Here is a 20,485-nt window from a genome sequence, read left to right as displayed (position 1 = left end):
AATTTAACACAATCTATTGATATTTTTATAATCGAATTAGTTGTTTAAAATTCAGATTTTCTGTGGCGCCAAATATTGTGAAACAAACCAAATCAACTGCATCATGTGTCTCTGTGGCGCAATGGATTAGCGCGCTGGACTTCTAATCCAGAGGTTCCGGGTTCGAGTCCCGGCAGGGATGTGTTTTTAGTGTAAAATTTAACATTATCTATCGGTTTTTAAAATCGAATTACAGTTGTTTAAAATTCAGATTTTCTGTGGCGCCAAATATTGTGAAACAAACCAAATCAACTGCATCATGTGTCTCTGTGGCGCAATGGATTAGCGCGCTGGACTTCTAATCCAGAGGTTCCGGGTTCGAGTCCCGGCAGGGATGTACTTTTAGTGTAAAATTTAACACAATCTATTGATATTTTTATAATCGAATTAGTTGTTTCAAATTCAGATTTTCTGTGGCGCCCAATATTGTGAAACAAACCAAATCGACTTAATCATGTGTCTCTGTGGCGCAATGGATTAGCGCGCTGGACTTCTAATCCAGAGGTTCCGGGTTCGAGTCCCGGCAGGGATGTGTTTTTAGTGTAAAATTTAACATTATCTATCGGTTTTTAAAATCGAATTACAGTTGTTTAAAATTCAGATTTTCTGTGGCGCCAAATATTGTGAAACAAACCAAATCGACTTAATCACGTGTCTCTGTGGCGCAATGGATTAGCGCGCTGGACTTCTAATCCAGAGGTTCCGGGTTCGAGTCCCGGTAGGGATGTATTTTTGTGTAAAATTTAACACTATGTTTTGGTATTTAAAATCGAATTACAGTGATTTAAAATTCGGGTTTTCTGTGGCGCCAAATATTGTGAAACAAACCAAATCAACTGCATCATGTCTCTGTGGCGCAATGGATTAGCGCGCTGGACTTCTAATCCAGAGGTTCCGGGTTCGAGTCCCGGCAGGGATGTGTTTTCAGTGTAAAATTTAACATTATCTATCGGTTTTTAAAATCGAAGTACAGTTGTTTAAAATTCAGATTTTCTGTGGCGCCAAATATTTTCAAACAAACCAAATCAACTGCATCATGTGTCTCTGTGGCGCAATGGATTAGCGCGCGGGACTTCTAATCCAGAGGTTCCGGGTTCGAGTCCCGGTAGGGATGTATTTTTGTGTAAAATTTAACACAATCTATTGGTATTTAAAATCGAATTACAGCGATTTAAAATTCGGATTTTCTGTGGCGCCAAATATTTTCAAACAAACCAAATCGACTTAATCACGTGTCTCTGTGGCGCAATGGATTAGCGCGCTGGACTTCTAATCCAGAGGTTCGGGGTTCGAGTCCCGGCAGGGATGTACTTTTAGTGTAAAATTTAACATTATCCATCGGTTTTTAAAATCGAATTACAGTTGTTTAAAATTCAGATTTTCTGTGGCGCCAAATATACTCAAATAAACCAAATCGACTACATCATGTGTCTTTGCGTCTGCATCATGTGTCTCTGTGGCGCAATGGATTAGCGCGCTGGACTTCTAATCCAGAGGTTCCAGGTTCGAGTCCCGGCAGGGATGTACTTTTAGTGTAAAATTTAACACAATCTATTGATATTTACAATCGAATTAGTTGTTTCAAATTCGGATTTTCGTGGCGCCAAATATACTCAAATAAACCAAATCGACTACATCATGTGTCTCTGTGGCGCAATGGATTAGCGCGCTGGACTTCTAATCCAGAGGTTCCGGGTTCGAGTCCCGGCAGGGATGTACTTTTAGTGTAAAATTTAACACAATCTATTGATATTTTTATAATCGAATTAGTTGTTTAAAATTCAGATTTTCTGTGGCGCCAAATATTGTAAAACAAACCAAATCAACTGCATCATGTGTCTCTGTGGCGCAATGGATTAGCGCGCTGGACTTCTAATCCAGAGGTTCCGGGTTCGAGTCCCGGCAGGGATGTACTTTTAGTGGAAAATTTAACACGATCTATTGATATTTTTATAATCGAATTACAATTGTTTAAAATTCAGATTTTCTGTGGCGCCAAATATTGTGAAACAAACCAAATCAACTGCATCATGTGTCTCTGTGGCGCAATGGATTAGCGCGCTGGACTTCTAATCCAGAGGTTCCGGGTTCGAGTCCCGGCAGGGATGTGTTTTTAGTGTAAAATTTAACATTATCTATCGGTTTTTAAAATCGAATTACAGTTGTTTAAAATTCAGATTTTCTGTGGCGCCAAATATTGCGAAACAAACCAAATCAACTGCATCATGTGTCTCTGTGGCGCAATGGATTAGCGCGCTGGACTTCTAATCCAGAGGTTCCGGGTTCGAGTCCCGGCAGGGATGTACTTTTTGTGTAAAATTTAACATTATCTATCGGTTTTTAAAATCGAAGTACAGTTGTTTAAAATTTAGATTTTCTGTGGCGCCAAATATTGTGAAACAAACCAAATCGACTTAATCATGTGTCTCTGTGGCGCAATGGATTAGCGCGCTGGACTTCTAATCCAGAGGTTCCGGGTTCGAGTCCCGGCAGGGATGTATTTTTGTGTAAAATTTAACACTATCTTTTGGTATTTAAAATCGAATTACAGCGATTTAAAATTCGGATTTTCTGTGGCGCCAAATATTTTCAAACAAACCAAATCAACTGCATTATGTGTCTCTGTGGCGCAATGGATTAGCGCGCGGGACTTCTAATCCAGAGGTTCCGGGTTCGAGTCCCGGCAGGGATGTGTTTTTAGTGTAAAATTTAACATTATCTATCGGTTTTTAAAATCGAATTACAGTTGTTTAAAATTCAGATTTTCTGTGGCGCCAAATATTGTGAAACAAACCAAATCGACTTAACCATGTGTCTCTGTGGCGCAATGGATTAGCGCGCTGGACTTCTAATCCAGAGGTTCCGGGTTCGAGTCCCGGCAGGGATGTACTTTTAGTGTAAAATTTAACACAATCTATTGATATTTTTATAATCGAATTAGTTGTTTCAAATTCAGATTTTCTGTGGCGCCCAATATTGTGAAACAAACCAAATCGACTTAATCATGTGTCTCTGTGGCGCAATGGATTAGCGCGCTGGACTTCTAATCCAGAGGTTCCGGGTTCGAGTCCCGGCAGGGATGTGTTTTTAGTGTAAAATTTAACATTATCTATCGGTTTTTAAAATCGAATTACAGTTGTTTAAAATTCAGATTTTCTGTGGCGCCAAATATTGTGAAACAAACCAAATCAACTGCATCATGTGTCTCTGTGGCGCAATGGATTAGCGCGCTGGACTTCTAATCCAGAGGTTCCGGGTTCGAGTCCCGGCAGGGATGTACTTTTAGTGTAAAATTTAACACAATCTATTGATATTTTTATAATCGAATTAGTTGTTTCAAATTCAGATTTTCTGTGGCGCCCAATATTGTGAAACAAACCAAATCGACTTAATCATGTGTCTCTGTGGCGCAATGGATTAGCGCGCTGGACTTCTAATCCAGAGGTTCCGGGTTCGAGTCCCGGCAGGGATGTGTTTTTAGTGTAAAATTTAACATTATCTATCGGTTTTTAAAATCGAATTACAGTTGTTTAAAATTCAGATTTTCTGTGGCGCCAAATATTGTGAAACAAACCAAATCAACTGCATCATGTGTATCTGTGGCGCAATGGATTAGCGCGCTGGACTTCTAATCCAGAGGTTCCGGGTTCGAGTCCCGGCAGGGATGTACTTTTTGTGTAAAATTTAACATTATCTATCGGTTTTTAAAATCGAAGTACAGTTGTTTAAAATTCAGATTTTCTGTGGCGCCAAATATTGTGAAACAAACCAAATCGACTTAATCATGTGTCTCTGTGGCGCAATGGATTAGCGCGCTGGACTTCTAATCCAGAGGTTCCGAGTTCGAGTCCCGGCAGGGATGTATTTTTGTGTAAAATTTAACACTATCTTTTGGTATTTTAAATCGAATTACAGCGATTTAAAATTTGGATTTTCTGTGGCGCCAAATATTGTGAAACAAACCAAATCAACTGCATCCTGTGTCTCTGTGGCGCAATGGATTAGCGCGCGGGACTTCTAATCCAGAGGTTCCGGGTTCGAGTCCCGGCAGGGATGCATTTTTGTGTAAAATTTAACACAATCTATTGATATTTACAATCGAATTAGTTGTTTCAAATTCGGATTTTCGTGGCGCCAAATATTGTGAAACAAACCAAATCGACTACATCATGTGTCTCTGTGGCGCAATGGATTAGCGCGCTGGACTTCTAATCCAGAGGTTCCGGGTTCGAGTCCCGGCAGGGATGTACTTTTAGTGTAAAATTTAACATTATCTATCGGTTTTTAAAATCGAATTACAGTTGTTTAAAATTCAGATTTTCTGTGGCGCCAAATATTGTGAAACAAACCAAATCGACTTAATCATGTGTCTCTGTGGCGCAATGGATTAGCGCGCTGGACTTCTAATCCAGAGGTTCCGGGTTCGAGTCCCGGCAGGGATGTGTTTTTAGTGTAAAATTTAACATTATCTATCGGTTTTTAAAATCGAATTACAGTTGTTTAAAATTCAGATTTTCTGTGGCGCCAAATATACTCAAATAAACCAAATCGACTAGATCATGTGTCTCTGCGTGTGAATCATGTGTCTCTGTGGCGCAATGGATTAGCGCGCTGGACTTCTAATCCAGAGGTTCCGGGTTCGAGTGCCGGCAGGGATGTACTTTTAGTTAAAATTTAACACAATCTATTGATATTTTTATAATCGAATTAGTTGTTTAAAATTCAGATTTTCTGTGGCGCCAAATATTGTGAAACAAACCAAATCGACTTAATCATGTGTCTCTGTGGCGCAATGGATTAGCGCGCTGGACTTCTAATCCAGAGGTTCCGGGTTCGAGTCCCGGCAGGGATGTGTTTTTAGTGTAAAATTTAACATTATCTATCGGTTTTTTAAATCGAATTACAGTTGTTTAAAATTCAGATTTTCTGTGCCGCCAAATATTGTGAAACAAACCAAATCGACTTAATCATGTGTCTCTGTGGCGCAATGGATTAGCGCGCTGGACTTCTAATCCAGAGGTTCCGGGTTCGAGTCCCGGCAGGGATGTGTTTTTAGTGTAAAATTTAACATTATCTATCGGTTTTTAAAATCGAATTACAATTGTTTAAAATTCAGATTTTCTGTGGCGCCAAATATACTCAAATAAACCAAATCGACTACATCATGTGTCTCTGCGTCTGCATCATGTGTCTCTGTGGCGCAATGGATTAGCGCGCTGGACTTCTAATCCAGAGGTTCCGGGTTCGAGTCCCGGCAGGGATGTACTTTTAGTGTAAAATTTAACACAATCTATTGATATTTTTATAATCGAATTAGTTGTTTAAAATTCAGATTTTCTGTGGCGCCAAATGTTGTGAAACAAACCAAATCAACTGCATCATGTGTCTCTGTGGCGCAATGGATTAGCGCGCTGGACTTCTAATCCAGAGGTTCCGGGTTCGAGTCCCGGAAGGGATGTACTTTTGGTGTAAAATTTAACACAATCTATTGATATTTTTATAATCGAATTAGTTGTTTAAAATTCAGATTTTCTGTGGCGCCAAATATTGTGAAACAAACCAAATCAACTGCATCATGTGTCTCTGTGGCGCAATGGATTAGCGCGCTGGACTTCTAATCCAGAGGTTCCGGGTTCGAGTCCCGGCAGGGATGTGTTTTTAGTGTAAAATTTAACATTATCTATCGGTTTTTAAAATCGAATTACAGTTGTTTAAAATTCAGATTTTCTGTGGCGCCAAATATTGCGAAAAAACCAAATCAACTGCATCATGTGTCTCTGTGGCGCAATGGATTAGCGCGCTGGACTTCTAATCCAGAGGTTCCGGGTTCGAGTCCCGGCAGGGATGTACTTTTTGTGTAAAATTTAACATTATCTATCGGTTTTTAAAATCGAAGTACAGTTGTTTAAAATTCAGATTTTCTGTGGCGCCAAATATTGTGAAACAAACCAAATCGACTTAATCATGTGTCTCTGTGGCGCAATGGATTAGCGCGCTGGACTTCTAATCCAGAGGTTCCGGGTTCGAGTCCCGGCAGGGATGTATTTTTGTGTAAAATTTAACACTATCTTTTGGTATAAAATCGAATTACAGCGATTTAAAATTCGGATTTTCTGTGGCGCCAAATATTTTCAAACAAACCAAATCAACTGCATCATGTGTCTCTGTGGCGCAATGGATTAGCGCGCGGGACTTCTAATCCAGAGGTTCCGGGTTCGAGTCCCGGCAGGGATGTGATTTTAGTGTAAAATTTAACATTATCTATCGGTTTTTAAAATCGAATTACAGTTGTTTAAAATTCAGATTTTCTGTGGCGCCAAATATTGTGAAACAAACAAAATCGACTTAATCATGTGTCTCTGTGGCGCAATGGATTAGCGCGCTGGACTTCTAATCCAGAGGTTCCGGGTTCGAGTCCCGGCAGGGATGTATTTTTGTGTAAAATTTAACACTATCTTTTGGTATTTAAAATCGAATTACAGTTGTTTAAAATTCAGATTTTCTGTGGCGCCAAATATTGTGAAACAAACCAAATCGACTTAACCATGTGTCTCTGTGGCGCAATGGATTAGCGCGCTGGACTTCTAATCCAGAGGTTCCGGGTTCGAGTCCCGGCAGGGATGTACTTTTAGTGTAAAATTTAACACAATCTATTGATATTTTTATAATCGAATTAGTTGTTTCAAATTCAGATTTTCTGTGGCGCCCAATATTGTGAAACAAACCAAATCGACTTAATCATGTGTCTCTGTGGCGCAATGGATTAGCGCGCTGGACTTCTAATCCAGAGGTTCCGGGTTCGAGTCCCGGCAGGGATGTGTTTTTAGTGTAAAATTTAACATTATCTATCGGTTTTTAAAATCGAATTACAGTTGTTTAAAATTCAGATTTTCTGTGGCGCCAAATATTGTGAAACAAACCAAATCAACTGCATCATGTGTCTCTGTGGCGCAATGGATTAGCGCGCTGGACTTCTAATCCAGAGGTTCCGGGTTCGAGTCCCGGCAGGGATGTACTTTTAGTGTAAAATTTAACACAATCTATTGATATTTTTATAATCGAATTAGTTGTTTCAAATTCAGACTTTCTGTTGCGCCCAATATTGTGAAACAAACCAAATCGACTTAATCATGTGTCTCTGTGGCGCAATGGATTAGCGCGCTGGACTTCTAATCCAGAGGTTCCGGGTTCGAGTCCCGGCAGGGATGTGTTTTAAGTGTAAAATTTAACATTATCTATCGGTTTTTAAAATCGGATTACAGTTGTTTAAAATTCAGATTTTCTGTGGCGCCAAATATTGTGAAACAAACCAAATCAACTGCATCATGTGTCTCTGTGGCGCAATGGATTAGCGCGCTGGACTTCTAATCCAGAGGTTCCGGGTTCGAGTCCCGGCAGGGATGTACTTTTTGTGTAAAATTTAACATTATCTATCGGTTTTTAAAATCAAAGTACAGTTGTTTAAAATTCAGATTTTCTGTGGCGCCAAATATTGTGAAACAAACCAAATCGACTTAATCATGTGTCTCTGTGGCGCAATGGATTAGCGCGCTGGACTTCTAATCCAGAGGTTCCGAGTTCGAGTCCCGGCAGGGATGTATTTTTGTGTAAAATTTAACACTATCTTTTGGTATTTAAAATCGAATTACAGCGATTTAAAATTCGGATTTTCTGTGGCGCCAAATATTGTGAAACAAACCAAATCAACTGCATCATGTGTCTCTGTGGCGCAATGGATTAGCGCGCGGGACTTCTAATCCAGAGGTTCCGGGTTCGAGTCCCGGCAGGGATGCATTTTTGTGTAAAATTTAACACAATCTATTGATATTTACAATCGAATTAGTTGTTTCAAATTCGGATTTTCGTGGCGCTAAATATTTTCAAACAAACCAAATCGACTTAATCACGTGTCTCTGTGGCGCAATGGATTAGCGCGCTGGACTTCTAATCCAGAGGTTCCGGGTTCGAGTCCCGGCAGGGATGTACTTTTAGTGTAAAATTTAACATTATCTATCGGTTTTTAAAATCGAATTACAGTTGTTTAAAATTCAGATTTTCTGTGGCCCAAATATTGTGAAACAAACCAAATCGACTTAATCATGTGTCTCTGTGGCGCAATGGATTAGCGCGCTGGACTTCTAATCCAGAGGTTCCGGGTTCGAGTCCCGGCAGGGATGTGTTTTTAGTGTAAAATTTAACATTATCTATCGGTTTTTAAAATCGAATTACAGTTGTTTAAAATTCAGATTTTCTGTGGCGCCAAATATACTCAAATAAACCAAATCGACTAGATCATGTGTCTCTGCGTGTGAATCATGTGTCTCTGTGGCGCAATGGATTAGCGCGCTGGACTTCTAATCCAGAGGTTCCGGGTTCGAGTCCCGGCAGGGATGTACTTTTAGTTAAAATTTAACACAATCTATTGATATTTTTATAATCGAATTAGTTGTTTAAAATTCAGATTTTCTGTGGCGCCAAATATTGTGAAACAAACCAAATCGACTTAATCATGTGTCTCTGTGGCGCAATGGATTAGCGCGCTGGACTTCTAATCCAGAGGTTCCGGGTTCGAGTCCCGGCAGGGATGTGTTTTTAGTGTAAAATTTAACATTATCTATCGGTTTTTTAAATCGAATTACAGTTGTTTAAAATTCAGATTTTCTGTGGCGCCAAATATTGTGAAACAAACCAAATCGACTTAATCATGTGTCTCTGTGGCGCAATGGATTAGCGCGCTGGACTTCTAATCCAGAGGTTCCGGGTTCGAGTCCCGGCAGGGATGTGTTTTTAGTGTAAAATTTAACATTATCTATCGGTTTTTAAAATCGAATTACAGTTGTTTAAAATTCAGATTTTCTGTGGCGCCAAATATTGTGAAACAAACCAAATCAACTGCATCATGTGTCTCTGTGGCGCAATGGATTAGCGCGCTGGACTTCTAATCCAGAGGTTCCGGGTTCGAGTCCCGGCAGGGATGTACTTTTAGTGTAAAATTTAACACAATCTATTGATATTTTTATAATCGAATTAGTTGTTTCAAATTCAGACTTTCTGTTGCGCCCAATATTGTGAAACAAACCAAATCGACTTAATCATGTGTCTCTGTGGCGCAATGGATTAGCGCGCTGGACTTCTAATCCAGAGGTTCCGGGTTCGAGTCCCGGCAGGGATGTGTTTTAAGTGTAAAATTTAACATTATCTATCGGTTTTTAAAATCGGATTACAGTTGTTTAAAATTCAGATTTTCTGTGGCGCCAAATATTGTGAAACAAACCAAATCAACTGCATCATGTGTCTCTGTGGCGCAATGGATTAGCGCGCTGGACTTCTAATCCAGAGGTTCCGGGTTCGAGTCCCGGCAGGGATGTACTTTTTGTGTAAAATTTAACATTATCTATCGGTTTTTAAAATCAAAGTACAGTTGTTTAAAATTCAGATTTTCTGTGGCGCCAAATATTGTGAAACAAACCAAATCGACTTAATCATGTGTCTCTGTGGCGCAATGGATTAGCGCGCTGGACTTCTAATCCAGAGGTTCCGAGTTCGAGTCCCGGCAGGGATGTATTTTTGTGTAAAATTTAACACTATCTTTTGGTATTTAAAATCGAATTACAGCGATTTAAAATTCGGATTTTCTGTGGCGCCAAATATTGTGAAACAAACCAAATCAACTGCATCATGTGTCTCTGTGGCGCAATGGATTAGCGCGCGGGACTTCTAATCCAGAGGTTCCGGGTTCGAGTCCCGGCAGGGATGCATTTTTGTGTAAAATTTAACACAATCTATTGATATTTACAATCGAATTAGTTGTTTCAAATTCGGATTTTCGTGGCGCTAAATATTTTCAAACAAACCAAATCGACTTAATCACGTGTCTCTGTGGCGCAATGGATTAGCGCGCTGGACTTCTAATCCAGAGGTTCCGGGTTCGAGTCCCGGCAGGGATGTACTTTTAGTGTAAAATTTAACATTATCTATCGGTTTTTAAAATCGAATTACAGTTGTTTAAAATTCAGATTTTCTGTGGCCCAAATATTGTGAAACAAACCAAATCGACTTAATCATGTGTCTCTGTGGCGCAATGGATTAGCGCGCTGGACTTCTAATCCAGAGGTTCCGGGTTCGAGTCCCGGCAGGGATGTGTTTTTAGTGTAAAATTTAACATTATCTATCGGTTTTTAAAATCGAATTACAGTTGTTTAAAATTCAGATTTTCTGTGGCGCCAAATATACTCAAATAAACCAAATCGACTAGATCATGTGTCTCTGCGTGTGAATCATGTGTCTCTGTGGCGCAATGGATTAGCGCGCTGGACTTCTAATCCAGAGGTTCCGGGTTCGAGTCCCGGCAGGGATGTACTTTTAGTTAAAATTTAACACAATCTATTGATATTTTTATAATCGAATTAGTTGTTTAAAATTCAGATTTTCTGTGGCGCCAAATATTGTGAAACAAACCAAATCGACTTAATCATGTGTCTCTGTGGCGCAATGGATTAGCGCGCTGGACTTCTAATCCAGAGGTTCCGGGTTCGAGTCCCGGCAGGGATGTGTTTTTAGTGTAAAATTTAACATTATCTATCGGTTTTTTAAATCGAATTACAGTTGTTTAAAATTCAGATTTTCTGTGGCGCCAAATATTGTGAAACAAACCAAATCGACTTAATCATGTGTCTCTGTGGCGCAATGGATTAGCGCGCTGGACTTCTAATCCAGAGGTTCCGGGTTCGAGTCCCGGCAGGGATGTGTTTTTAGTGTAAAATTTAACATTATCTATCGGTTTTTAAAATCGAATTACAATTGTTTAAAATTCAGATTTTCTGTGGCGCCAAATATACTCAAATAAACCAAATCGACTACATCATGTGTCTCTGCGTCTGCATCATGTGTCTCTGTGGCGCAATGGATTAGCGCGCTGGACTTCTAATCCAGAGGTTCCGGGTTCGAGTCCCGGCAGGGATGTACTTTTAGTGTAAAATTTAACACAATCTATTGATATTTTTATAATCGAATTAGTTGTTTAAAATACAGATTTTCTGTGGCGCCAAATATTGTGAAACAAACCAAATCAACTGCATCGTGTGTCTCTGTGGCGCAATGGATTAGCGCGCTGGACTTCTAATCCAGAGGTTCCGGGTTCGAGTCCCGGCAGGGATGTACTTTTTGTGTAAAATTTTACATTATCTATTGGTATTTAAAATCGAATTACAGTTATTTAGATCTCGGATTTTCTGTGGCGCCAAATATTGTGAAACAAACCAAATCGACTACATCATGTGTCTCTGTGGCGCAATGGATTAGCGCGCTGGACTTCTAATCCAGAGGTTCCGGGTTCGAGTCCCGGCAGGGATGTATTTTTTTGTCTAAAAATTAACACTATTCAATGAAATTTACAAACGGATTCAAGTTGTTTTCAATTTGGGTTTTCTGCGGCGCCAAACATTGTCAAACAAACCAAATTGACTAAATGGTGTGTCTCTGTGGTGCAAATATGTATTGGAATTTTTAACATCACTTCTGTTCTTCAAATGACGTGTTTGAGCGTTAAATATTTGTAACGTAATTTTGTTGTCCAAATTGTTATTTTCTGTGGAACAACGCATTAGCGCCTAGGATTTTAAACCCAGGCTTTTCAATCATTCACTACCTTCTACTATAGCTTAACAGTTGTACGACTGATACCGCCTATCTCGCCTAGTTTCTTGCATAACAACTCACCACGGAAGGTTGGACGCTGCAAGTACGAAAACCAAATCGTCCGATCGCGACAAGCCGTCCATCTGAACCAGAAGCTCGGTTTTCATCCGACGACTGCCCTCGTGTTCGCCTCTGTGACGAACGAGTAGTGTTTAGTTAAATCGAACTTGTCTTAGCGATTATCTCAAAATAGGCGATATTACTGTATAGCTGATTAAGTTGCGAGAGCAGTTTTTTGTTTCAGTATTTCTGCAATTTTTTAGCTCGACCAACGTTGATTTTGCGTGGTAATACGTCGGGTCAGTGCTCGACACATTTGTGTTTACGTGGTATCGGTTAAAATCACACATATGAGCATGTTGTCGCTCAATCGAAGGTCCCGATATGGCCAGAGGTCGTGAGTTCGAACCTCACTGCAGGCTAATGTTTTTCTAGCCTGCCTTGCTTACATCATTGATCGACAAATTCGGTGAGTTCGCTGTACTAATGATACGTAAGCCGTAATCGTTGGCCAAAAAGTAGGGCTAGATCACATCTGTTGAATACATACGTGTTTGAAGCACCATCGAAAGAACGTATCCTAAAATTTACGGTTTCCAATGCCTTGGAGGATAACTAACTTTTCAGCATCGTGATCTAATGTGTGTTTAAAGGTTTGTATTGGCGATCCCGTCCAATACAATGAATGTTGATCACAACACAAGTGCTCACAGGATTGTTAGACAGTACGGGGCAATTTGCCAATTTGTTTGTGGGGCTGAAACATTGATCTATAGTTGTTAATCATACCAATACAGTATAACCTGTTAAAAACGAGTGCATCAACCTTACCGGATTCATACAAAATCAGTGCTCTTTTAGAATTTTACTTTTTTCAAATGATATTTTTTTTTATTTTTATATAATCTGTCGTCTTTATCATGGACTCTTTGCGTGTGCACAAATATAAAAGTAGTACATCGTTGCAGCGGAACTCTACCCGACCCCCATAACGTTAATCTCCTTTCGTTGTACAAGTGGCAGGGATGTCCAACAAATTTTATTCCGATACCGTTACTGTTTACTGTTTACTTTACAAAAAAATATGGCGATCTGATCTGAAATGACTTCATTGGTAGGATTGCCGACCTAGGGTGTACAAATAAACATAGCCTTGAAATAACAGCGGCAACACTTACCCTGGCCCGGAACCTCTCTGGCTCATCACCGATTCCAGTTCGTCAAGGAATATAGTTGAAGGCGCGTGGAAGCGGGCAAGCTCGAACAAAACGCGTACCTGACAAGAATTGAGTCGTTTAAGTTGCACGAGCTGCAAGAGGAAATCACGCTTAGGAGCATAATGTCGCTCTACCGAAGGTCCCGCTATGGCCGGAGGTCGTGAGTTCGAACCCCACTGCCAGCTGGTTGTTTTTCTAGTCTGCCTTGCTTGCATCATTGATCGACAGATTTGGTGAGTCTGAAATGGCTTTCGGTGTACTGATGGTAAGGTAAGCCGTAAAGTTTGGTCAAAAAGCAGATTCAGAAGGGTTAAATCACATTTCTTGAACACATGTGTGTGTACTTTTCATTGAGGTCCCCCAGTTGGCGTTAAAGAAATATCAACGCCCATATAAAAACATTTAAGGTGGTGTGACCGTTTGAAAACCAATGAAGATTCTTTTGAAGGGTTTTCACGATCCTATGTATGCTTCTGTTTGCGTTTTTCAATTTCCTAGTCTACATCGAGCATGCGGTATCCAGACATTCGACACCTACCGTTCGACACGGCACGTCCCAATATCAGATCGGTCTGTCGGGGCAAATTAAAGCTTATGGCACATATGTTTTGGCAAGCATTATTATGATTTGACATATTTGCCCAGGATGAATACAACCGAAACCGCCATTTTTGTGACGCAATGCATTAGTAAAACCGACTTCCAACCTGGGGGTTTCGGATTCGATTAATGATTTTTATCCCTTTCGTTCGTAAAGTTTCCCAAACCAGGAAAATAAAGCAAAAATCGACATGGCATTGACAAGTAAAAAATACAACAATGATTCTGCAAAAGTACACAATGTATGTTTCTCACGGTTACAAGAAAAATAATTTTGGTCGCGTACGGGTTGTCATATTTGCAGGACTTAAGGAAATGACTTGACTTAACTAAAGTCCTTTGATCAAAATTAATTAACTTGACATAAATCCTTCGGACAAATTACTTGACTTTGACTTAAGTCATAGTGTCAAATCATTTTTTTTATGACATTTTATTTTTTTATGTCGATATTCTCAAAATGACTTGACTTGGGCAACTGGTGACTTTGACTGGGACTTGACTTTTTATTATGTTAGCAAAATACTTGGCTGGGACTTAAGCTATTTTTCAAATGAATTAACTAGGATTTAAGTCATTTTGAAATGATTGTTAACAGCACTGCATTTTTGCCAAAAAAGACCAAATCGGGGTACTAAGCCTAGACTCGATTAGAGCAACGTAAAATAGCCTACCAGTTTCTCCGAGTCGCCCCTCCACTTGCTAACGATGGTGGATGCGGAAATGTTGAAGAAGGTCGTGTTACATTCGGTTGCTACTGCCTTGGCCAACATCGTCTTGCCAGTTCCAGGGGGTCCGTACAACAGGATGCCCTTCCACGGCGACAGAATGCCGGTGAACAGCTGAGGGTACTGCAAGATAAGAAATTGGTGTTATACGTTGTGATTAACAATTGGAATCCATTTTTGATGTGTTCTTGTTTCTTGTTATAAATTTAAATAGCGGTCTCCTTCATCTTTCGCGTTTTACTCCGATGCTGATATTTCGTAATTAAGACAAAAAGTTCGACGACCGATGAAAATTCTTCTATTACTCGGTTAAATAAAAAATATAGTTTATGCTACGAAGAAAGACAATGTTAGCATCCAAAAGTATTTAAGTACTATTTATTATTGTGAACCTAATATATTCCCACTAAACATCTTTTAAGTAGAAATGTTGCGCCTGTTTGCCGAAATAATTGGAAGCCTGATGTAGTATAGGGTTATTACAAATTCTACCCTAACACCAAAAGATACTACGGCTTAGGTATCGGTCCGATGAGATAATATCGGGTAATATCTGCTTAAAGAAAGTCGATTTAGTTGTTAGGCCTAGTTAAGTGACTACAAGGTAAGGCCCGAAATGAGTGTTACACGCAATAGGCAAACTTGGATCACGTGGTTTAAATAATGTACAATAAGATAGGAACCAAAATTGGTGTAACATACTTTGGATTGCAACAAAAAAGCTTCATTTGATTCTAAGGCTTTCGGAATTAAAGTGCCATATTTTGTGGAATTCTGTCCTGGCAATTACCATAGTGTTAAAAATATGCACATGGCCAGAAGTACCGCGTACATTTGCATATCTTCATTTTGTCGCAATATGCGTCATTTGCTATTTCAAGGCACAAAATTACAACAACAAGAAGCGCAACGCATTTCACACGTCGGCAGCCCGAGGTTAAATTCTTGCGCTTTGCCACGGAAGAGTTGGCCCGATTCAGTCATTGAAACGCGATACGACCCCCCAGTACTGTGGGGATGTGTGGGGCGTCCCATAAGCTTGCCTACACATCTCTGCGACAGACCTCTCGCTGACTTCCAATCGTCCTTGCTCGGACACATTACGTCGGTGTAAGGTGTCACTAAAGACAACATTGAAAGCGCCGCTTCGCCGGGCCACGCTTGTTATAGGTGTCCTAAAACAACACACACGCTTTCGTCTTGTTTTGTAAGCACACAAAATTTGCAAAAAACAAACCGTATGTTTTTATCTCATAGCGTGGCTATGAAAATTTGGGGCCAGTTAGAGTGCTGATGCAGATTGGGTTCTGCAAAACCTATAGGAAGGGTATCACACGCAGACAAAGACAAAAACACCAAAGTTAGCACCGCCACCACGGTGTGAACCTTGGAATCCTTTTGTTCTTAAAGGCCGAAAGTAGAAGAGAAAGCTTAACTAGATAGACAAGTATGAGTTTTGGCTATCGCTGCATTTTTTCTTTTCAACTTTACGATGCGCTAAATGAAAGGTCGCCAAACTTCTTTTTCAGAAAGAGCCAGATCACTGAAAGACCTGGCCATCTAACAATAAAGATTCTGTCCATCGCAGGCCGGATATAAAATTTTGTGTCAACTTTTATTAACTTGATTAATTATCGTTAAACGAATCAAATATAAACTACTATGCAACAAAGAAACTGTAGTTAGCCATAATAACAAGAACTGTAGTTAGAAAAAGTTATCCAAAATTTAGTTATGGATTGTATTCAGCAAAATGTTGACTGTACTTTGTCTTCATAAAGGCAATATGTCGTGGGCCGGTAGAATTATCACTTCAGGTCGAATCTGGCCCGCAAGCCGTAGTTTGGTTACATATGAGCTAAATCGAACGAAAAACCAAACCTAAAACACCCATCTTCTCGTACTAATAAAGCTCACCTTGATAGGGTAGACGACCGCCTCTTTTACAAGGCATTTGGCGTGATCCAGGCCCACGATGTCGCTCCATTTCACGTCGGGATTCTGCAGGTAAATGTCGCGGCTAATCACCGTCGCCAGCTCACGCATTTCGTGGTTAAAGCCAACGAACCCACCTTGAAAGTACACAGCACATAGTCATGGATGGTTCAGAGATTAGTTTAGAATATCTCAAGAGATTACTGCTTTGCTAGGATTTCGTTAATGCCAGTTTGTTAATAGCGCCATTTTCGAGTTTTTTCTATTTTTTATATGCGTATTGTTAAGACTTTATGGGTTCTTAAACTAAGGTTGAAGTCCCTTTGTGGAAACGTGGACCAGGTTTAGACTTTAGACTTTTAAAGGGTCAAAAATTTCGGTGCATATTTAAAAAGTGGAATTTCTTAAAATAAAATAGTTTCGTTGCAAAAAAACGCTTTAGTACTGAATGTGTTTAAACTTAATTTCAGTTTCGCGTATTTTGAAGCGAAAACAGTATGTTTACTAAGTTTTGCAAGTTACAGGGTGGGGTTGTTCAAGCTTAAAAATTAAGAACGAATGTGTATTCCAATTTCCTTCTACTGCATAACAACATAACACACTTACCAAGAGGCTTGACTACTCGGTCGTTGTTGCTGTGCGTCATGACGTCATTTGACGCTCCACGGATTGCGTCGGTTAACATCGAACGGACGTCGATAATCTCCTGAATGGAAATAATACTTTGTTATTGGATTAAAAAGCAGCTACTGTAGGATCACCAAGGTACTAATTCGACACATCACAGCACAAAAAAACATATAATATAAAATTTGTAATGTTCTATTCTTTTCGCAAGTCTTACCAGTTATTCTTAGTTGATTCACCACGATAACAATTTTATTAGACAAGACTAATAAAAAATCGAAAAATCAAATATTTCAGTCTTAAAATTAAATTCCTTATTTTATTCAAATTTATATGATCTTAAATCTATAACTTCCCTTTTTATTGTATTATGTTATTCGCTTCCTCATGAAAGGTTAGTTAGTATATAACAAGGTTAAAAAGTCTCATCATCTGTCAAAAAGCAAAGAATAGGGGCTAACCTTTCTTCCCTTGTTGTCAGTCTTTTTATCTTCTCTAATGCCGACAGAAGATACAGTCAAGCCCAGGTCTGCAGCTTTAACTGATACACTGTCAGTCGATGATGACTCGCTCAACATGCTGTTTTGTCGATTGTAATCTATGAAGAAAAATCCACTTTTTAAACTTATATTGCTAAACAGTTAACATTGGGACTCTAATTATTTTGAGTCCAGGGCTGCAAAGTTGGACTTGGGATTCAATGTACTCAGTTTGTTTCGCTGGGGTCGGATCTGGGACTCGAGTAAGACTACACAAAACTTACCAAATTTTAAAACTAAGAAGGCCATTAACTGTAAATTGTAAATGTAATAGCAAAAGGTGGAATATTTTCCCACCATGTAATGTGGGTGGATGAACTTTATGGCACTTAAAAGAGTGGATTGCTGAATATCCACCTTATATTAGTTATGTTACAGGGTGAAGTACAGGCTCTAAAATCCTAGCTGGACTCAACGAAATCGCACATTTAGCCATACTCAAACTCGGGTTCATTTTTTTGGCAAGAGTCGGACTCGAGAGGCAGACTTAGGTTATTTTTAACCGACTTCACAGCCCTGGTTGAGTCACATAAATATATATACAATTTGCTAAAAAATATCGAAAAAAAAAGTTATTTTGTGCCAAGTAAATACATCAAGTTGTTTTCCAAATACACTATACCTTAAATCAACTATTGACTTAAAAAAACATCATTCTCATTTGTTTCAAACAAACAGCAGTCCAAATGGTACAGTTTATATTAAAGCACTTTTAGCAATTTAATTAAGAATTCTGGTCACCTGTTCTTGGTGTGTTCTTCTTTTTCGAGTCTCCTCCTGACCCTGGACGTCTCCTGTTGCCAACCGGGGCACTTGAGTTGCCATTGGATATCCGCGGCAGATAGGCAGACTCAATATTTGGTGCGGCGTTGTTGGACTGCACCGACCTGGTAACATAAGGTGCCCAATAATTAGTATGTTAGCAAAGTTGGGCAGTGATGTAAACGACTATGAAATAGCACACAAAATGTGTTACCAAGAATATTCAAAATATATTCAATGTAATGTGAAATCAAATATAGTTTATAACTTTTGATTCCGGTGAAAAATTATTATAATATAGCAAAGAAAAATGTTGTTCTTTTTTGAATGCTATGATAACTTAAAAAATGTGTGGGTTAATTTTGACCTTGTTGCATACTACTTTACAACGTACAAACAAAACTACACTCATTTTTTTTTTTTTTTTTATAAATTTAAAAATAATAAAAGTCAGAAAGAAAACATTTACTCTGTTGTGTATTTTGCAGTTTGTACACCTGAGAAATTTCACAATTTGTTGTAAGTTACATTGCGAATAGGAAACTTAACACATGGAAGGCAAATGAATGCTATACCTAGTTTCTAATAACAGTCAGGTTATTTCCTGTTTTAAGGATATATAGAAATTAATTGCAATTCAAAACAGCATTTACAACCTTCTTGTTCTATTTATTCTTGATTTGTTAACTTCAGCACTTGCCGTCAGCTTTCTGGTTATTTTGGGGTACTTCTGAAACTTGATATGATAGTAGGACTCGTATTCCTGGAGTATGTTGTCCAAGTCAATGTTGTCACAAACCTTTGTAGAGGCAAAAAGCATGTAAAAACTTTTCTTCATGTTTTTTTAAATGAGTTACATATTCCTCTTTATATAAAAGAATTTTATATAAAGCTAATAACAAAAATATCACCGTGTCTGTGATGTTTTCTAGATTACAAAGGTTTACTTTAACTATGACAATATATGTGTATACTTTGGGTGTGTATGAAATTGATAAATTAAGCACTAGGTACAAATGCATTTTATATCTCATGTAAAGCAGTTGCAAGAACAATGGTAACTATGTTTATGCATATAACAAAATGGTGAAAGTTCAACTATAATACTGCTAACAGCTATTAATGTCACACCATTTACTGTGAAAACACTGTAATTAAAAACAATTCTTGTAATTGAAAAGTAACTCAACATGGGATAGCAAAAAGTGTGTAGCATAAAACATAAAACAGTTGTCTGAAAAAAAGTATTCATTATATACAAAAACAAACCTGTGATTGCACAGTAAAGTACATTTCATGTATGCCCAACATAACTTCAAAAATCAAGCTGACAAACGTTTGCATCTTTTACATGTATAGCCAGGTTCCTTTACTCTTAAGTAATTAGTAGCAGTACATAAAATAAACGAGATTGTTTATTTAGTTTTTACCTGCCATCTTGACAAGCTTATGTTTCCTTCTTTTTCCAACGTAGCAGCTGTATCTAAATATCCATTCTCGGTCAAATGTGATAAAATGAGAACTAGAAGATTTCTTTTTCTTGATTCCTGCCTTAAATCCTCCTTTAAGAATAAAAAGAAAGCATTTTTGGCCAATCTGGCAAAAAGTGAATTTAAAGTTTAAACTAGTTTCAAAGATGGCATTATTGAACAAATTAAGTTAAACTCACCGATTCACGAACACTGTTCGCAGTTTTTATCGACTGATAGCTCATTTCTAAAGCCATTATTGACGATTACTGGTAAGAATTGTTCTGAAATTGTTTTATAAAAACTAAAATCCAGAGCAGTTTTAAAAAAGCGAACAACGTAGTCAGGGAAGCTAAGCCTATATTTTAATCCAGACCAATAGAAACTGAAATATCCAAGGCGTTAAAGCTTGCAGGACTTTTGCTACTATTAAGTATTTATGCCAAAAGAAAGAGTTAATTTTTGTTAAATAAATTAAAAAGTTATTATTGTATTAAAATGTTCTAAAGTTTGTCGACATAGTTTAACTTTACATTTAATCCCTAGTCCAAAGTTTGTCTACATAGATTAACGTTGTAAAAATGACAACACAAAGGTACTGGTTAAATCTCACATATATCATTTAGGTCTACATTTATTTACACCCTTTAAAATAATAGTCACACAGGACTAACCTGAAAACATATTTTTAAATCGCTATCCTCATTTTAAACAATGCGGAAAATTTTACACTCGCTAGGTAGCGCAAAAATTCCACCCAGTTGTTGCTGAATGAGAAAAACTATGTATAAAAAATAACTGTATATAGAAATTTTGTCATTTGTCAATGTAAATATGGAAAAAGTTCCCCAACTACGTTACGCTTCTTAGCA

The 20,485-nt window shown here is 38.5% G+C and overlaps 1 protein-coding gene and 58 non-coding genes across 60 annotated transcripts in view; 58 read left to right on the top strand and 1 right to left on the bottom strand.

Moving 5' to 3' along the window:
• The window catches only part of LOC146166848 (katanin p60 ATPase-containing subunit A-like 2), a 40,195-nt gene extending 20,173 nt beyond the window's left edge, over positions 1-20,022 (bottom strand). The window contains exons 1-10 of one of the 2 annotated variants that reach the window (XM_083381322.1): positions 19,814-20,022; positions 19,575-19,706; positions 18,798-18,943; positions 18,124-18,269; positions 17,305-17,441; positions 16,823-16,922; positions 16,199-16,353; positions 14,228-14,404; positions 12,915-13,012; positions 11,758-11,868 (exon numbers count right to left, since the gene is read on the bottom strand). In XM_083381322.1, coding sequence (XP_083237448.1) covers positions 11,758-11,868; positions 12,915-13,012; positions 14,228-14,404; positions 16,199-16,353; positions 16,823-16,922; positions 17,305-17,441; positions 18,124-18,269; positions 18,798-18,943; positions 19,575-19,706; positions 19,814-19,870 — 1,259 coding nt within the window. In that variant the 5' untranslated portion in view covers positions 19,871-20,022. The remainder of the gene's footprint in view (positions 1-11,757; positions 11,869-12,914; positions 13,013-14,227; positions 14,405-16,198; positions 16,354-16,822; positions 16,923-17,304; positions 17,442-18,123; positions 18,270-18,797; positions 18,944-19,574; positions 19,707-19,813) is intronic. The other variant, XM_083381314.1, reaches the window with a different exon arrangement.
• Trnar-ucu (transfer RNA arginine (anticodon UCU)) lies at positions 108-181 on the top strand. The gene has a single exon. It is a non-coding gene; the product is annotated as a tRNA-Arg (tRNA).
• On the top strand, positions 303-376 carry Trnar-ucu (transfer RNA arginine (anticodon UCU)). The gene has a single exon. It is a non-coding gene; the product is annotated as a tRNA-Arg (tRNA).
• On the top strand, positions 498-571 carry Trnar-ucu (transfer RNA arginine (anticodon UCU)). The gene has a single exon. It is a non-coding gene; the product is annotated as a tRNA-Arg (tRNA).
• Trnar-ucu (transfer RNA arginine (anticodon UCU)) lies at positions 693-766 on the top strand. The gene has a single exon. It is a non-coding gene; the product is annotated as a tRNA-Arg (tRNA).
• Positions 885-958, top strand: Trnar-ucu (transfer RNA arginine (anticodon UCU)). Its single transcript has one exon. It is a non-coding gene; the product is annotated as a tRNA-Arg (tRNA).
• Positions 1,080-1,153, top strand: Trnar-ucu (transfer RNA arginine (anticodon UCU)). The gene has a single exon. It is a non-coding gene; the product is annotated as a tRNA-Arg (tRNA).
• Positions 1,274-1,347, top strand: Trnar-ucu (transfer RNA arginine (anticodon UCU)). The gene has a single exon. It is a non-coding gene; the product is annotated as a tRNA-Arg (tRNA).
• On the top strand, positions 1,490-1,563 carry Trnar-ucu (transfer RNA arginine (anticodon UCU)). Its single transcript has one exon. It is a non-coding gene; the product is annotated as a tRNA-Arg (tRNA).
• Positions 1,682-1,755, top strand: Trnar-ucu (transfer RNA arginine (anticodon UCU)). The gene has a single exon. It is a non-coding gene; the product is annotated as a tRNA-Arg (tRNA).
• On the top strand, positions 1,877-1,950 carry Trnar-ucu (transfer RNA arginine (anticodon UCU)). The gene has a single exon. It is a non-coding gene; the product is annotated as a tRNA-Arg (tRNA).
• Positions 2,074-2,147, top strand: Trnar-ucu (transfer RNA arginine (anticodon UCU)). Its single transcript has one exon. It is a non-coding gene; the product is annotated as a tRNA-Arg (tRNA).
• Trnar-ucu (transfer RNA arginine (anticodon UCU)) lies at positions 2,269-2,342 on the top strand. The gene has a single exon. It is a non-coding gene; the product is annotated as a tRNA-Arg (tRNA).
• On the top strand, positions 2,464-2,537 carry Trnar-ucu (transfer RNA arginine (anticodon UCU)). Its single transcript has one exon. It is a non-coding gene; the product is annotated as a tRNA-Arg (tRNA).
• Positions 2,658-2,731, top strand: Trnar-ucu (transfer RNA arginine (anticodon UCU)). Its single transcript has one exon. It is a non-coding gene; the product is annotated as a tRNA-Arg (tRNA).
• Positions 2,853-2,926, top strand: Trnar-ucu (transfer RNA arginine (anticodon UCU)). The gene has a single exon. It is a non-coding gene; the product is annotated as a tRNA-Arg (tRNA).
• Positions 3,048-3,121, top strand: Trnar-ucu (transfer RNA arginine (anticodon UCU)). Its single transcript has one exon. It is a non-coding gene; the product is annotated as a tRNA-Arg (tRNA).
• Trnar-ucu (transfer RNA arginine (anticodon UCU)) lies at positions 3,243-3,316 on the top strand. The gene has a single exon. It is a non-coding gene; the product is annotated as a tRNA-Arg (tRNA).
• Positions 3,438-3,511, top strand: Trnar-ucu (transfer RNA arginine (anticodon UCU)). The gene has a single exon. It is a non-coding gene; the product is annotated as a tRNA-Arg (tRNA).
• On the top strand, positions 3,633-3,706 carry Trnar-ucu (transfer RNA arginine (anticodon UCU)). Its single transcript has one exon. It is a non-coding gene; the product is annotated as a tRNA-Arg (tRNA).
• On the top strand, positions 3,828-3,901 carry Trnar-ucu (transfer RNA arginine (anticodon UCU)). Its single transcript has one exon. It is a non-coding gene; the product is annotated as a tRNA-Arg (tRNA).
• Positions 4,022-4,095, top strand: Trnar-ucu (transfer RNA arginine (anticodon UCU)). The gene has a single exon. It is a non-coding gene; the product is annotated as a tRNA-Arg (tRNA).
• Trnar-ucu (transfer RNA arginine (anticodon UCU)) lies at positions 4,213-4,286 on the top strand. The gene has a single exon. It is a non-coding gene; the product is annotated as a tRNA-Arg (tRNA).
• Trnar-ucu (transfer RNA arginine (anticodon UCU)) lies at positions 4,408-4,481 on the top strand. Its single transcript has one exon. It is a non-coding gene; the product is annotated as a tRNA-Arg (tRNA).
• On the top strand, positions 4,624-4,697 carry Trnar-ucu (transfer RNA arginine (anticodon UCU)). Its single transcript has one exon. It is a non-coding gene; the product is annotated as a tRNA-Arg (tRNA).
• Positions 4,818-4,891, top strand: Trnar-ucu (transfer RNA arginine (anticodon UCU)). The gene has a single exon. It is a non-coding gene; the product is annotated as a tRNA-Arg (tRNA).
• On the top strand, positions 5,013-5,086 carry Trnar-ucu (transfer RNA arginine (anticodon UCU)). The gene has a single exon. It is a non-coding gene; the product is annotated as a tRNA-Arg (tRNA).
• On the top strand, positions 5,229-5,302 carry Trnar-ucu (transfer RNA arginine (anticodon UCU)). Its single transcript has one exon. It is a non-coding gene; the product is annotated as a tRNA-Arg (tRNA).
• Positions 5,424-5,497, top strand: Trnar-ucu (transfer RNA arginine (anticodon UCU)). The gene has a single exon. It is a non-coding gene; the product is annotated as a tRNA-Arg (tRNA).
• On the top strand, positions 5,619-5,692 carry Trnar-ucu (transfer RNA arginine (anticodon UCU)). The gene has a single exon. It is a non-coding gene; the product is annotated as a tRNA-Arg (tRNA).
• Positions 5,813-5,886, top strand: Trnar-ucu (transfer RNA arginine (anticodon UCU)). Its single transcript has one exon. It is a non-coding gene; the product is annotated as a tRNA-Arg (tRNA).
• Trnar-ucu (transfer RNA arginine (anticodon UCU)) lies at positions 6,008-6,081 on the top strand. Its single transcript has one exon. It is a non-coding gene; the product is annotated as a tRNA-Arg (tRNA).
• Trnar-ucu (transfer RNA arginine (anticodon UCU)) lies at positions 6,200-6,273 on the top strand. Its single transcript has one exon. It is a non-coding gene; the product is annotated as a tRNA-Arg (tRNA).
• On the top strand, positions 6,395-6,468 carry Trnar-ucu (transfer RNA arginine (anticodon UCU)). Its single transcript has one exon. It is a non-coding gene; the product is annotated as a tRNA-Arg (tRNA).
• Positions 6,589-6,662, top strand: Trnar-ucu (transfer RNA arginine (anticodon UCU)). The gene has a single exon. It is a non-coding gene; the product is annotated as a tRNA-Arg (tRNA).
• Positions 6,784-6,857, top strand: Trnar-ucu (transfer RNA arginine (anticodon UCU)). The gene has a single exon. It is a non-coding gene; the product is annotated as a tRNA-Arg (tRNA).
• Trnar-ucu (transfer RNA arginine (anticodon UCU)) lies at positions 6,979-7,052 on the top strand. The gene has a single exon. It is a non-coding gene; the product is annotated as a tRNA-Arg (tRNA).
• On the top strand, positions 7,174-7,247 carry Trnar-ucu (transfer RNA arginine (anticodon UCU)). The gene has a single exon. It is a non-coding gene; the product is annotated as a tRNA-Arg (tRNA).
• Trnar-ucu (transfer RNA arginine (anticodon UCU)) lies at positions 7,369-7,442 on the top strand. Its single transcript has one exon. It is a non-coding gene; the product is annotated as a tRNA-Arg (tRNA).
• Trnar-ucu (transfer RNA arginine (anticodon UCU)) lies at positions 7,564-7,637 on the top strand. Its single transcript has one exon. It is a non-coding gene; the product is annotated as a tRNA-Arg (tRNA).
• Positions 7,758-7,831, top strand: Trnar-ucu (transfer RNA arginine (anticodon UCU)). The gene has a single exon. It is a non-coding gene; the product is annotated as a tRNA-Arg (tRNA).
• Trnar-ucu (transfer RNA arginine (anticodon UCU)) lies at positions 7,949-8,022 on the top strand. The gene has a single exon. It is a non-coding gene; the product is annotated as a tRNA-Arg (tRNA).
• On the top strand, positions 8,143-8,216 carry Trnar-ucu (transfer RNA arginine (anticodon UCU)). Its single transcript has one exon. It is a non-coding gene; the product is annotated as a tRNA-Arg (tRNA).
• On the top strand, positions 8,359-8,432 carry Trnar-ucu (transfer RNA arginine (anticodon UCU)). Its single transcript has one exon. It is a non-coding gene; the product is annotated as a tRNA-Arg (tRNA).
• On the top strand, positions 8,553-8,626 carry Trnar-ucu (transfer RNA arginine (anticodon UCU)). Its single transcript has one exon. It is a non-coding gene; the product is annotated as a tRNA-Arg (tRNA).
• On the top strand, positions 8,748-8,821 carry Trnar-ucu (transfer RNA arginine (anticodon UCU)). Its single transcript has one exon. It is a non-coding gene; the product is annotated as a tRNA-Arg (tRNA).
• Trnar-ucu (transfer RNA arginine (anticodon UCU)) lies at positions 8,943-9,016 on the top strand. The gene has a single exon. It is a non-coding gene; the product is annotated as a tRNA-Arg (tRNA).
• On the top strand, positions 9,138-9,211 carry Trnar-ucu (transfer RNA arginine (anticodon UCU)). Its single transcript has one exon. It is a non-coding gene; the product is annotated as a tRNA-Arg (tRNA).
• Positions 9,333-9,406, top strand: Trnar-ucu (transfer RNA arginine (anticodon UCU)). The gene has a single exon. It is a non-coding gene; the product is annotated as a tRNA-Arg (tRNA).
• On the top strand, positions 9,528-9,601 carry Trnar-ucu (transfer RNA arginine (anticodon UCU)). Its single transcript has one exon. It is a non-coding gene; the product is annotated as a tRNA-Arg (tRNA).
• Positions 9,722-9,795, top strand: Trnar-ucu (transfer RNA arginine (anticodon UCU)). The gene has a single exon. It is a non-coding gene; the product is annotated as a tRNA-Arg (tRNA).
• Trnar-ucu (transfer RNA arginine (anticodon UCU)) lies at positions 9,913-9,986 on the top strand. Its single transcript has one exon. It is a non-coding gene; the product is annotated as a tRNA-Arg (tRNA).
• Positions 10,107-10,180, top strand: Trnar-ucu (transfer RNA arginine (anticodon UCU)). Its single transcript has one exon. It is a non-coding gene; the product is annotated as a tRNA-Arg (tRNA).
• On the top strand, positions 10,323-10,396 carry Trnar-ucu (transfer RNA arginine (anticodon UCU)). The gene has a single exon. It is a non-coding gene; the product is annotated as a tRNA-Arg (tRNA).
• On the top strand, positions 10,517-10,590 carry Trnar-ucu (transfer RNA arginine (anticodon UCU)). Its single transcript has one exon. It is a non-coding gene; the product is annotated as a tRNA-Arg (tRNA).
• Positions 10,712-10,785, top strand: Trnar-ucu (transfer RNA arginine (anticodon UCU)). The gene has a single exon. It is a non-coding gene; the product is annotated as a tRNA-Arg (tRNA).
• Positions 10,928-11,001, top strand: Trnar-ucu (transfer RNA arginine (anticodon UCU)). The gene has a single exon. It is a non-coding gene; the product is annotated as a tRNA-Arg (tRNA).
• Trnar-ucu (transfer RNA arginine (anticodon UCU)) lies at positions 11,123-11,196 on the top strand. The gene has a single exon. It is a non-coding gene; the product is annotated as a tRNA-Arg (tRNA).
• Trnar-ucu (transfer RNA arginine (anticodon UCU)) lies at positions 11,318-11,391 on the top strand. The gene has a single exon. It is a non-coding gene; the product is annotated as a tRNA-Arg (tRNA).
• Positions 20,023-20,485: the final 463 nt, after the last annotated feature.

Source organism: Ascidiella aspersa, chromosome 1 (genome assembly GCF_963924565.1).
Source record: "Ascidiella aspersa chromosome 1, kaAscAspe10.2, whole genome shotgun sequence".
Taxonomy (NCBI): domain Eukaryota; kingdom Metazoa; phylum Chordata; class Ascidiacea; order Phlebobranchia; family Ascidiidae; genus Ascidiella; species Ascidiella aspersa.
Note: the sequence above shows the minus strand (reverse complement) of the source record. Positions and strands in the feature narration are given on the sequence as shown.